At 42.9% G+C, this 13,366-nt stretch overlaps 1 protein-coding gene and 1 non-coding gene across 7 annotated transcripts in view; one reads left to right on the forward strand and one right to left on the reverse strand.

Annotated features, from left to right (window-relative positions):
* TBC1D7 (TBC1 domain family member 7) overlaps window positions 1-13,366 on the forward strand; it is a 29,565-nt gene that overhangs the window by 7,821 nt on the left and 8,378 nt on the right. For 5 of the 6 annotated variants that reach the window (XM_042237595.2, XM_042237594.2, XM_012101275.5 and 2 more), the window contains 2 exons: window positions 5,417-5,604; window positions 9,396-9,533. In XM_042237595.2, the coding sequence (XP_042093529.1) occupies window positions 5,417-5,604; window positions 9,396-9,533 (326 nt within the window). The remainder of the gene's footprint in view (window positions 1-5,416; window positions 5,605-9,395; window positions 9,534-13,366) is intronic. The other variant, XM_042237597.2, reaches the window with a different exon arrangement.
* Window positions 12,586-12,692, reverse strand: LOC114109775 (U6 spliceosomal RNA). Its single transcript, XR_003586350.1, has one exon. It is a non-coding gene; the product is annotated as a U6 spliceosomal RNA (small nuclear RNA).

A 13,366-nucleotide genomic window follows, 5' to 3' on the forward strand; every position in this document is an offset into this window, starting at 1 on the left:
GACAGTGAGGCAGACTTGTTTCCCTGAAACAAGTTACGGGAAGAGCATTGAGCTGGGAGAAAGGAGAACTGGTCTGAGCTTTATTGTCAACTGGGTCACCTTGAAGACCCCACTAGCCCTTTCTCGCTCTTTTTTTTTTTTTTGCGTCTGTAAATGAGAATATTGAGTTAATTAACTCCTAGGGTTGAGCTCTTGATTTGTTATTCTATGACTCCCAGCTGCAGAGGTATAACTTCCTAATGAGTGCTATCAGAGTCAAAAAAGGAAGTGTTTGCTTTGAGAGTGTTTACTTTGTTGAAGCACAAATAACTTCCAGTGAAGATGCCTGAGAGAGAAGGAAAAATGACCTTGCTTGGTTTCTTGTGAAAGAAAAAGTATATTAGGTGCCTGAAGTGACTGGCAGCATCCCTTCTGAGTCAAGGATCTTTTTTTTTCCTGTTATCTCTGAGCCTGTTAACACCAAAAATACCTATCCATTACCACCCTCCTTTTCTTTCTTCAAAAAAAAAAAAAATCCTGGAATTCCCTTGTGCGGCAAGTATTAGTATTCCAATTTTACCAACGGGGGAAAAAGACTGAGGCTAAATAATTTTCCTGAGGGCTTGTAGCCTGTAAATGGCAGAGCTCAGGTTTGTAGAAGCCTTTTGAAGTTAGGCTGGATTATAGACCTTGTTTTTTTTCCACAATGTACTGTATTTTCAGGACTTGAAAAATCCTTAGAACCAAGTCTGATTATGTAATGAGGCGGTGAGGGAATGCATGCCATGCTGGAGACCACTGACTGCACAGTGCCTTTTCTGTTGTGTATCTTGTCCGTCTTTGTATACTTACATTTCTAGTAGGTGACTGTACAGTTAAAATATAGAGAATTTGTAAAAAAAAAGATCTGTTTTTCCCAGAGCATTTCTTAAATCTTACTGTTTCCAGTATCCAGCGAAATAAATGCCTTCTAAGGGTGCCTTTTGGGTGGCAGTGCCTGTAGTGTTTATTTCTGCTGGGAAATAGTGCATCTTAATAACCAATAATGCCTGTGGATTTGTGTGAGATGGACAGTAATACTTTGCAACTGAGCACAAGGCCTGTCGGGCTGCTCATCAACTCTTTTTTTCCTGGCTTGGTTTATTAGGTTCAATTCAGTTCAGTCACTCAGTTGTGTCCGACTCTTTGCAACCCCATGGACTGCAGCATGCCAGGCCTCCCTGTCCATCACCAACTCCCGGAGTTTACTTGAACTCATGTCCATGAGTCAATGATGCCATCCAACCATCTCATCCTCTGTTGTCACCTTCATCTCCTGCCCTCAATCTTTCCCAGCATCAGAGTCTTTTCCAGTGAGTCAGCTCTTTGAATCAGATGGCCAAAATATTGGAGTTTCAGCTTCAACATCAGTCCTTCCAGTGAACACCCAGGACTGATCTCCTTTAGGATGGACTGGTTGGATCTCCTTGCAGTCCAAGGGATTCTCAAGAGGTTAAGTCTTCCTTCTTTAGTTACGGTGCAGGGGTTTAGTTGCCTTGTGGCTTGTGGGATCTTAGTTCACCGACCAGGGATCAAACCCACATTCCCTGCATTGGAAAGTGATTCTTAACCACTGGACCACCAGGGATGTCCTGTCTTCCCTGCTCCTGAGGTTAATGCACTGGAGATTTAGAGCTGCCATGCTGTGGTGGAGTTCTGGTTCTAACATTAAACTGGCACGAAGCTTATCCAAGTTGTGTTTCCCAGAATGTTCTTTAGAATACAGGATCTGTGGTTGTTTGCACCAAAGAGAGCTCCATGATCAAATATACTAGCTAATACTTACACGAGCTTAGTATGTGCTGTGTACTGTGAGTGTTTTATGTATATTAATTTGTTTATTCATCATTACAACTGTGTGACATGGGTGTTACTCTTCCCATTCTTCGGGTGGAAAAACTGAGGCACAGGAAGAGCAAGTAAGTTACTGAGGTTCACCCAGCCAGTTCACTATAGATTCAAACCTGGGAACTTTGACTCCGGAGCTTGTGCTGCAAAATAGTTTCTTTAGGTTTGGTGAAGCCAGAATAAATAAAGATGTTTTTCTTTAGAGCAAAACTTAAAGCCTTAAATTCATTGTTACCGCTTCACAAATCTGTTCAACTCTGGTACCCTTTTTATCACACAGACCTCAAGGGCTCATATTCTGTGCAGAACATTTGGGGAAATGTATAATCATCCCATTTCCCACCTCTGGCAGAGGAGGAAACAAGTGCCAGGAGAGACATCTGAGAGTCCGGGTGTTCTAGTTGATTGAAGCCCCTTCCACTGCTCTTTCCTCTGTGTTTTCTCCATGCCTTTGTTTGTTCTTGCCCCAAAGTCTAAATATATTAATGACTATAGAATGGCATTGAAATGTAAGGTCATTTCATCAGTGAAAATTGGAGGTGTTTGTTCTCGTAAAGGTAGGGTACTTTGTGACCAAGTTTTAGTTGTTGGCAAAGGAAAGGATTTGTCCAGTTCGTGGTGGTTCTGAGATGAAAGGGGCTTGTTGTCAGCCAGGGCTGCCTTGAAACACCACAGACTGAGTGGCTTAAACAACAGTTTACATTCTCACAGTTGTGGAGGCTGGGAAGTCCAAGACCAAGGTGCTGGCTGATTTTGTTCCTAGTGAAGCGTCACCTCCTGGCTTGCATGTGGCCATCTTCTTGCTATGTCTTTACATGGCAGAGAGAGAGAGCTCAGTTCAGTTGCTCAGTTGTGTCCAACTCTTGGCAACCCCGTGGACTGCAGCACGCCAGGCCTCCCTGTCCATCACCAACTCCCGGAGCTTGCTCAAACGCATGTCCATCGAGTCGGGGATGCCATCCAAACATCTCATCCTCTCTCATCCCCTTCTCCTCCTGCCTTTAGTCTTTCCCAGCATCAAGGTCTTTTCCAGTGAGTCAGTTTTTCACATCAGGTGGCCAAAGTATTGGAGTTTCAGTTTCAGCATCAGTCCTTCCAGTGAATATTCAGGACTGATTTCCTTTAGGATTGATGGGTTTGATCTCCTTGCAGTCCGAGGGACTCTCAAAAGTCTTCTCCAATACCACAGTTCAAAAGCATCAATTGTTCAGTACTCAGCTTTCTTTATAGTCCAACTCTCACATCCATACATGATCACTGGAAAAACCATAGCTTTGACTAGATGGACCTTGTTGGCAGAGTAATGTCTCTGCTTTTTGACAGAGAGCATGCTAATTCCTATGTTCATTTTCCTATAAGGACACCAACCCTATTGTATTAGGGCCTCACCTTGTGATCTCATTTAACCTTAATCATGTCCTAAAGGCCCTGCCTCCAAATACGATCCCATTGGGGATGAACTGTGAGGGGGACAATTAGCAGATAAGCACAGAATCTGGAGATCGGCTTCTAGGAGCTGAGGGTGGCCCCAGGATGACAACCATAAACTTGAATTAAATCATGCTAGTTACAATAATGATTTATCTTGAATTTATGTGGCATATTTATTCAAAGGCTTTATGATGTCATTTCATGCAAAGATGGGCACAATAAAAGACAGAAATGGTATGGACCTAACAGAAGCAAAAGATATAAGAAGAAGTGGCAAGGATACACATAAGAACTATCCAAAAAAGATGTTCATGACCCAGATAACCACAATGGTGTGATCAGTCACCTAGAGCCAGACATCCTCAGATGCGAAGTCAAGTGGGCCTTAGCAACCATCACTACAAACAAAGCTAATGGAGGTGATGGAATTCCAGTTGAGCTATTTCAAATCATAAAAGATGATGCTGTGAAAGTACTGCACTTAATATGTCATCAAATTTGGAAAATTCAGCAGTGGCCACAGGACTGGAAAAGGTCAGTTTTCATTCCAATCCCAAAGAAAGGTAATGCCAAAGAATGTTCAAACTACCACATAATGGCACTCATCTCACACACTGGCAAAGTAATGCTCAAAATTCTCCAAGCCAGGCTTCAACAGTATGTGAGCCGAGAACTTCCAGATGTTCCAGCTGGATTTAGAAAAGGCAGAGAAACACAGAGATCAAACTGCCAACATCCGTTGGATCATCGAAAAAGCAAGAGAGTTCCAGAAAAACATCTACTTCTGCTTTATTGACTATGCCAAAGCCTTTGACTGTGTGGATCACAACAAACTATGGACAATTCTTGAAGAGATGGGAATACTAGACCACCTTACCTGCCTCCTGAGAAATCTGTATGTAGATCAAGAAGGAACAGTTAGAACTGGACATGGAACAACAGACTGGTTCCAAATCGGGAAAGGAGTATGTCAAGGCTGTGTACTGTCACCCTGCTTATTTAACTTCTATGCAGAGTACATCATGAGAAATACTGGGCTGGATGAAGCACAAGCTGGAATCAAGATTGCTGGGAGAAATATCAAGAACCTCAGATATACAGATGACACAACCCTTATGGCAGAAAGTGAAGAAGAACTAAAGAGCCTCTTGATGAAAGTGAAAGAGATGAGTGAAAAAGTTGGCTTAAAACTCAACATTCAGAAAACCAAGATTATGGCATCTGGTCCTATCACTTCATGGCAAATAGATGGGGAAACGATGGAAACAGTGAGACTTTATTTTTGGAGGCTCCAAAATCTCTGCAGATGGTGACTGCAGCCGTGAAATTAAAAGACGCTTGCTCCTTGGAAGAAAAGTTATGACCAAGATAGACAGTATATTAAAAAGCAGGGACATTACTTTGTCAACAAAGGTCCGTCTAGTTAAGGCTATGGTTTTTCCAGTAGTCATGTATGGATATGAGAGTTGGACTATAAAGATGAGTGCTGAAGAATTGATGCTTTTGAACTGTGGTGTTGGAGAAGACTCTTGAGAGTCCCTTGGACTGCAAAAAGATCAAACCAGTCAATCCTAAAGAAAATCAGTCCTGAATATTCATTGGAAGGACTGATGCTGAAACTGAAACTCCAATATTTTGGCCACCTGATGCAAAGAACTGACTGACTGGAGAAGACCCTGTTGCTGGGAAAGATTGAAGGCAGGAGGAGAAGGGGATGACAGAGGATGAGATGGTTGGATAGCATCACCAACTTGATGGACATGAGTTTGAGTAAGCTCTGGGAGTTGGTGATGGATTGGGAAGCCTGGCATTCTGCAGTCCATGGGGTTGCATAGAGTCAGACTCAACTGAGCGACTGAACTGAATTGATGATGTCATTTTATTTCTCATTGATATCAGTGATGCAGTTGCCATCCAGTTATTGATTGTATTGATATTTAAAACTTATTTTATAGTGTAAATTTCTAGAACTATGTGTATAGTAACTAAATACTTGTGATTTCTACTCTAATTGTGGTAGGTAGCATCTCATAGGGTTCTTTCATACAGGAGGGGTTCAGATTGGTGCCTCTGTATTTTACTATCTTTATTCCCTGTCCCCCACCCCGGGGCTCTATAGGAATCTTGCCTCCACACCATGAGTCCCATGCCCAGGTGATGATGTATCGCAAGGAGCAGTACTCTGATGTCCTTCACGCCTTGGAAGTCATCCGCTTCATCAGTGATGCCACCCCTCAGGTTGAAGTCTATCTCTACATGCACCGGTTGGAGTCTGGGAAGTTGCCTCGAAGTCCCTCGTTTCCACTGGTCAGTGGTGCTTTTGTTGGACCCTTGGCTCGACTCCTGACTGCTCCATTGGCCAGCCTTTGATCACGTCATGTTTTGCCTTTGAACCTTTCAGTGGCTCTTCTTTGTAGAATGAAAGCATAGCCCTATACAACCTGACCCAGTCTCCCTAATTTTTTAAAATTTTATTTTGAAGAAGTAATTTCAAAGTTACAGAAAAGTTGCAAGATTACTACCAAGAATTCCCATTTAACCTTTATCACAGTTCCCTAGTCATTAACATTTTACCCCACTTGCTTTTGTCATTTTTCCTATATGTGTAGACCTGTTTTTCCCCCAAAGTATTTGAGAATAAGGTGTAAATGTAGCATCCCATTATTTCAGATTCTTGCAGTATATGCTTGCTAAAGATGAGAACACTTCCCTTGGTGACCATAGTTCTGTCATCAACACCAAGAAGTTGACATTGATACAGTACTAACATCTTCACTCCATTTCCACTTGACCAGTTGTCCCAATAATGCCCTTTATCATAAACAATAAATTGGTTCAGAACTTATCAAACTTTCAGCCACTAGTTTACCATTTGTTGATTATTTTTTAAAAAATTTCCTTATGTTTGAACTCTTCAATTTAAAATCATTTTAGATGTTGAGAAAACTTCCATAAAGAGTAGTGTTCACATTTACCTTCACCTAGCATCCTCTATGGAGAAGGCAATGGCACCCCACTCCAGTGTTCTTGCCTGGAGAATCCCAGGGACGGGGGAGCCTGGTGGGCTGCCGTCTGTGGGGTCGCACAGAGTCGGACATGACTGAAGCAGCAACAGTGTCCTCAAATGTTAGGTCTCAGTTGTACTCTGGTTATTTATCAAAACCAGAAACATTCATACAATGCCATGAGCTAATAATCTGTAGCTATTTCGGAAATTTTGCTGACTCACACCAGTGTCCTTTTCCTGGTCCACGATCCAATCGGGGATCTTGCATTACACTTACTTTTAGTTGCCTATAGTCTGGATCAGTCCCTCAGTCTTTGTCTGTCTTTCATGACCTTGCCAGTTTGGAAGAGTACTGGCCAGTAGGGTTTCTCATTTATTTCCTCATGATTGAAGTCTAGTTGTGAATTTTTGGATACTTAACTGCTTTTGCTGCTTTGATCACTCAGTTAAGGCTATGTCTGGGAGGCTTCTCCTGCATGGTTGCTATTTTTCTCTTTGTAATTAATGAGTGACTTGTCGGGAAGGTACTTTGAGGCTGTGTAAATATCAATCCTTGAATAGTTTTCGCTCTGCTGATTGCCAGATGGTGACCTTCTGACGCCTTCATTCCTTCTGCATTTATTAGATGGCTTTTTGATAAGGAAGAGTTTTCCCTTCTCTCTTATCAGTATGAATTTACAGATTTCTCTTTTATTCAGTGGCCTATAAGTCATTACTGCCACTATTTTGATGTTAACGTTGTCCCAGATTGGCCTAGTGGGAGCCGCGACAGGCTGACTTCTGTGTCGTCTGGACAAATTCCCATCATTTTGAGCCCTTCCTTACTTTCTGGAGCAAAAAGATACTCCAGGTTCATCTTATACTATTCCCCAAACCTGGGATAATCATCCTTTTATCTTTTTATTTTAATTTTTAAAAATTGTTGTTAGAAACCAAGCACAGGGGGCTAGATGTGCTCTTTGTCCTTGGTGTGTCATTGCTTGTAGGCTCCTTCAGGAGACAGAGCTGGGAAATATACACACACACATATGCTTATCACTGTATTAAAAACCGTTAATGCTAATTAATGCTAGTTAATTAATGTTAATGCTAATACTGCCAGTAATCACAAGTTCATTCTAGCTCTCACCCTTTCTATACTTGCAGCTTCCTTCTCTGGCAGTTACAATGAAGCTAATGGAAACCTCTTATTTGTATTTATTTCTTTGCTCCTTCCTCTGTAACCAACATAGTCAGCCACATCTTTGGCCCCAGCTTGCAGGCACCAGAGGCCTTGTGGTCATTGACTGCCACTTGGCCTCAGCTTCACAGGCTCCAGCCTGCTTTATAGGCTTGATCTTTGACAGACTGCTCACTCTAGTTACTAGGATTGCTTATTGTTTATAAAGGGAAGAGAAGGGGTAAGTGGAGGAGGGCAGGCAAAGTAATGACTATAGCTCTTGGGTTTTGGCTGCAATTCACATAGGCATTGTAACTTTTGGCTAAAACAGAGTGAATTGTTATGAATAGGGATTTGTCTGCAAACTATGCTATTCTATATTTTTTTCATGGTGGAGGTAGATTTCAACCTGCTAACAGCAGTGTGAAGCTTTGACTTGCTCTCTCTCTCTTTAAAAGCATTTGTTTTTATTTATTTGGCTATGCTGAGTCTTGGTTGCGGCATGTAGGATCTAGTTCCCTGACCAGGGATCAAACCCGGGCCCCTTGCATTGGAAGCAAGGAGTCTTAGCCACTGGACCACCAGGGAAGTCCCTTTTTCTTTAACTTTTTGAGGTTGCTGTGGGTCCCATGGACAGATCTTATGTTGTTCACTTTGATAAAGTTTATCAAGAGAGAACATCCCAGGAAATAGTTGGAACCCTTGAACGTCTTTAAATCTTATTTCTCATTGACAAAATACAGTTAGTTGATGGTACTACACAAGTTCCTGAACTATGTATGAAGTTAAGTTAGATTATCCATTAGCTCAAGGTCTAAATGTTTCCAGTGGCCTTGGGCAGACATGCTGTCCCAAGTGTTCATTTTAGGTGTGTGTCTCCTTGGCCTCCAAACCCCAGTCAGCTGTATTTTTCTTATCTTTTAATAAGACTGTGTAGCAGTGCTGTACCCACGGCTGGGAACATAGAAGCTGACTTCAGCTGAAGGGCGCTGGTCCTCTTAGCTGCATCTCAGAGTAGCTGGGAGTAGCACTGAGCTGCTGGATTCAGGACCACGAGCCCAGGGCCAGGCGGGAGTCCACGAAAGGAGCCTTTCTGCTGCTCTTGACATGTTGTGGAAAGTTAATAAGTGGAAAGGAGGCCTAAAATGCAATTCTTCTATTAAAATAGGAAGTTTGATTTAACTTGTGACTTCTTAAGAGGAGTAGAAAGAAACTTTTTCTTTTCAATGTTAAAATCCTTTAGCTGTTAAATCCTAGATGAAAACGTAAAGCTTTTAGTATAAGGTGCAGTGATTGAAAACAGATTTTTCAAGTGGATTCCAGTTTTTATGAGACTTCTTTTGAAATTTACTTGGTTTACTTTCATGTTCTGAGTGTTGACACAAGGTTTGAGAAATGCCATTCTTCTGATTCCTAAAATTCTGATTCTAGGGGCAGTTTTAGCTTTATAAGTGCTTAAAGATAGAGCAAAAATTTAAAGATGTGCATGAATACTTTGAAATAAAATGCTTACTAGTCCTTTTGTGGTCATTTTTGCAAATTACCATAGTGACAATAATTGTCTATATTATTTGTGCTGTTTTATCACATCTGTTTGAAAGGAATTCTCTTCCAGCACTGAGAATACTTTTGGGTGGAGAGTCGTCCTTTGCTTCAGGTTTATGTTGACTCTTTGGGCTTAGCGTTAGAAGCTAGGAAATCCATGAATGTTCAGCCTGAAGCCTGAGTGTTCAGAAGCCACACTGCCTCAGATTCCCTGGTTACTCTTCATCTCCCGTCGGTTGTCTTTTTAGTGATGGACTGGGTGCTTTTGGTCCCACTTTGACTTATTTTGGCTCCTTCAGAATTTAGGCAGTAAGGCTTCATTTTTATTAAAGAATCCTCTATTTTTCTCTTTTGCCTCCTTCTTGAGAGTTATTATTAATTTTTCAGGAGCCAGAAGATGAAGTATTTCTTGCCATTGCGAAGGCCATGGAAGAGATGGTGGAAGATAGCGTCGACTGTTACTGGATCACGCGATGCTTTGTGAACCAGCTGAATAGCAAGTACCGGGACACTCTGCCCCAGCTGGTGAGGGGTGACATTGTGGCTGTTGTGGGCTGGGGCTGAGCAGTGGTGGTGGGGGTCTTCAGGAAATGCCTTTACCTCCTGGTGGCGCTACAGCCACGAGCGGACCCTCTGGTGGGGGTCAGTAGTAAGAAGCCAGGAAGTGAATATCTCCAGCTTGCTGGGCCAGGCGGTCTCTGTGTGCCTGCTGCAATCACACAGCTTTCCAGGCAGCACAGTGGTAAAAAATCCACCTGCCGACGCAGGAGACCCAAGAGACTTGGGTTTGATCTCTGGCTTGGGAAGATCCCCTGGAGAAAGAGGTGGTCAACCCACTTCAGCAGTTTTCCCTGTAAAATCCCACGGACAGAGAAGCCTGGAGGGCTACAGTCCATGGGGTCACAGAGTCAGACACGACTGAGCGACCGAGTGTATACACACACACACCCTGGTCACACAAAACAGTAATGCATAAATGCATGGCCACAGCTGGATTTGGCCACTGCAGGCTGTGGCTTGCCCACCCCGGCTCTAGTATTCTCTATCTGATCTAGAATTTTCGCTTAGTACTAAGGTTTAAGTTCGGCTGTATGTAATGGGAAGCCCAAACAATAGACGCTTTACTGTCTTCTCTCATGTAAGCAGAAGTCCAGGGGCAAGGCAGCCCAGCGCTGGGACATCCCCCGTGGTATGGGCAGGGACCCGGGTCCCCGTCCTGCTCCAGCGCTCCTAAGGGTGACGGTCCTCTTGTGATCACGTGATGGTGCTGGAGAGACAGCCCTGACATCCGTGCTCTGGACAGGAAGGGAAGGTAGAGAAGTGCCAAGCCTGGCCAGCCTGCCCCCCTTTACAGACTTCATTTTGCATGACTGTTAGTGACGAGGGTGTCCCCAGGTTGCCCCGGTCTGCAGGGGAGCCTGGGGAATGTGGTTGGTTGGTTTTGAGCCGGGCACGCTGTAGTCTCACATTGGAACAGGGACTCCGTTCCTGAGGAAGGAGAGGGGAGTGGACATGAGCTGGGCAGCCGGTGGTCTGCCGCGCTGACTGGGGAATCGAGAGAACCAGCACTTGGGTCATCCTCGTATCAGGGGTCCTTTGCCATTCTCTCTCCTCAGCTTCCCCCCCCCCCCATTTCTCTCATTTTATAAAAATGAGTCTTTTTTCTTAAGTCATTGAACTGTCTCATTTGGAAATTCTGCTGAAAGCAGTAACCACGGTACAGAGTGCAGGGTCAGGTACAGGGCGCAGGCTGGCCACGCCCTGGGGAGCCCCGCTCTACCCCTGTGGCGGGCCAGGCACTGCAGCCCTCAGCTTCCCCGAGCCCTGAACAGGAGTGTTTTTTATGTGTTTCCATTAGGTAAAGTTCGATTCTTAGAATTTTAAAACTTCACTTAATGAAGCATGGCGTTGGAGCATATGTGAATGGAATGTTAGCTGCCTAATTCAGTCAGGAGGTCCAAACTTGTACCATGGTTTCATCAGCCTTTCTTAATATTGGAGTGAATGCTATCACATATTGATGGATTGTTTAAAAAATTCATTATTTTTAAGAACACAAGTAACAGATACATTCTGGGAGGATGAAATAATCCAAATGAATCCACAGTTGCTGTCGACCTGCCCCCATGCTTCCCCGTCCCCCACTTTCTAAGGTGTAAGGTCACCAGCTTGGTGTGTGTTCGTCTAGACTATTTTTTTTTTTTTAAATGCATGCAGTTTATTCTCTGAAATTTTATCCCCATGAAGTTGTTATTAAGGTTGTATTTTATTTTATTTTATTATTTTTATTATTTTTTTATTTTATTTTATTTTTTTAATTTTAAAATCTTTAATTCTTACATGCACTCCCAAACATGACCCCCCCTCCCACCTCCCTCCCCACAACATCTCTCTGGGTCATCCCCATGCACCAGCCCCAAGCATGCTGCACCCTACGTCAGACATGGACTGGCGATTCAATTCTTACATGATAGTATGCATGTTAGAATTCCCATTCTCCCAAATCATCCCACCCTCTCCCTCTCCCTCTGAGTCCAAAAGTCCATTATACACATCTGTGTCTTTTTTCCTGTCTTGCATACAGGGTCGTCATTGCCATCTTCCTAAATTCCATATATATGTGTTAGTATACTGTATTGGTGTTTTTCTTTCTGGCTTACTTCACTCTGTATAATTGGCTCCAGTTTCATCCATCTCATCAGAACTGATTCAAATGAATTCTTTTTAACGGCCGAGTAATACTCCATTGTGTATATGTACCACAGCTTTCTTATCCATTCATCTGCTGATGGACATCTAGGTTGTTTCCATGTCCTGGCTATTATAAACAGTGCTGCGATGAACATTGGGGTACATGCGTCTCTTTCAATTCTGGTTTCCTCGGTGTGTATGCCCAGCAGTGGGATTGCTGGGTCATAAGGTAGTTCTATTTGCAATTTTTTAAGGAATCTCCACACTGTTCTCCATAGTGGCTGTACTAGTTTGCATTCCCACCAACAGTGTAGGAGGGTTCCCTTTTCTCCACACCCTCTCCAGCATTTATTGCTTGCAGATTTTTGGATCGCAGCCATTCTGACTGGTGTGAAGTGGTACCTCATTGTGGTTTTGATTTGCATTTCTCTAATAATGAGTGATGTTGAGCATCTTTTCATGTGTTTGTTAGTCATCCGTATGTCTTCTTTGGAGAAATGTCTATTTAGTTCTTTGGCCCATTTTTTGATTGGGTCGTTTATTTTTCTGGAGTTGAGCTGCATAAGTTGCTTGTATATTTTTGAGATTAGTTGTTTGTCAGTTGCTTCATTTGCTATTATTTTCTCCCATTCCGAAGGCTGTCTTTTCACCTTGCTTATATTTTCCTTTGTTGTGCAGAAGCTTTTAATTTTAATTAGATCCCATTTGTTTATTTTTGCTTTTATTTCCAGAATTCTGGGAGGTGGATCATAGAGGATCCTGCTGTGATTTATGTCTGAGAGTGTTTTGCCTATATTCTCCTCTAGGAGTTTTATAGTTTCTGATCTTACATTTAGATCTTTAATCCATTTTGAGTTTATTTTTGTGTACGGTGTTAGAAAGTGAAAAAAATATGGAACGCTTCACGAATTTGCGTGTCATCCTTGCGCAGGGGCCATGCTAATCTTCTCTGTATCGTTCCAATTTTAGTATATGTGCTGCCGAAGCGAGCACCGTCTAGACTATTTTTTAAAAATATGTGCTAGGTCTTTATTGCTGTGCCTAGACTTTCTCTAGTTGTGGCAAGCAGAGGTTCCTCTCTAGTTGTGGTGCTGGGACGTCTCATCTGGGTGGCTTCTCTTGTTGTGGAGCACGGGCTTCCATGCTTGTGGCACTTGGGCCCTAAAGCACTGGCTCAGCGGTTGTCCCGGGCTCAGTTGCTCTGTGGCATGTGGAATCTTCGAGGACCAGGGATTGAACCTGTGTCCCCTGCATTGGTGAGTGGATTCTTAGCCACTGAACCATCCAGAAGTCCCTTGTCTAAATCATTTCATGTGCATTAGAGTGGATGGGGGTGTGAGTGCATACCCATGGCCATGTGTGTGTGTGTGTATATATATCTTATACATATTTTTACATATATAATTTTTTAATGTATTATACTGTTCATACGGCCCTATGATTCTTCTTAAAACTTCATGTGTTGAAGTTTTTCCACGTCACTACACATGGGTGGTTTTCAACCCTGACTTCCTGTTAGTACCACCTGAGAGTTCTTAACAATGACCAGAGCAGTGAAATCAGAGTCTCCCAGGGTGGGGCCTCAGAATTCTAATTTTTTAAAACTCAGTGACTCTGAAATGAGGCTAGGGTTGAGAGTCATTCATTTAGAACCACTGAAAAAATTC

This window comes from Ovis aries, chromosome 20 (assembly GCF_016772045.2).
Source record: "Ovis aries strain OAR_USU_Benz2616 breed Rambouillet chromosome 20, ARS-UI_Ramb_v3.0, whole genome shotgun sequence".
Classification (NCBI taxonomy): domain Eukaryota; kingdom Metazoa; phylum Chordata; class Mammalia; order Artiodactyla; family Bovidae; genus Ovis; species Ovis aries.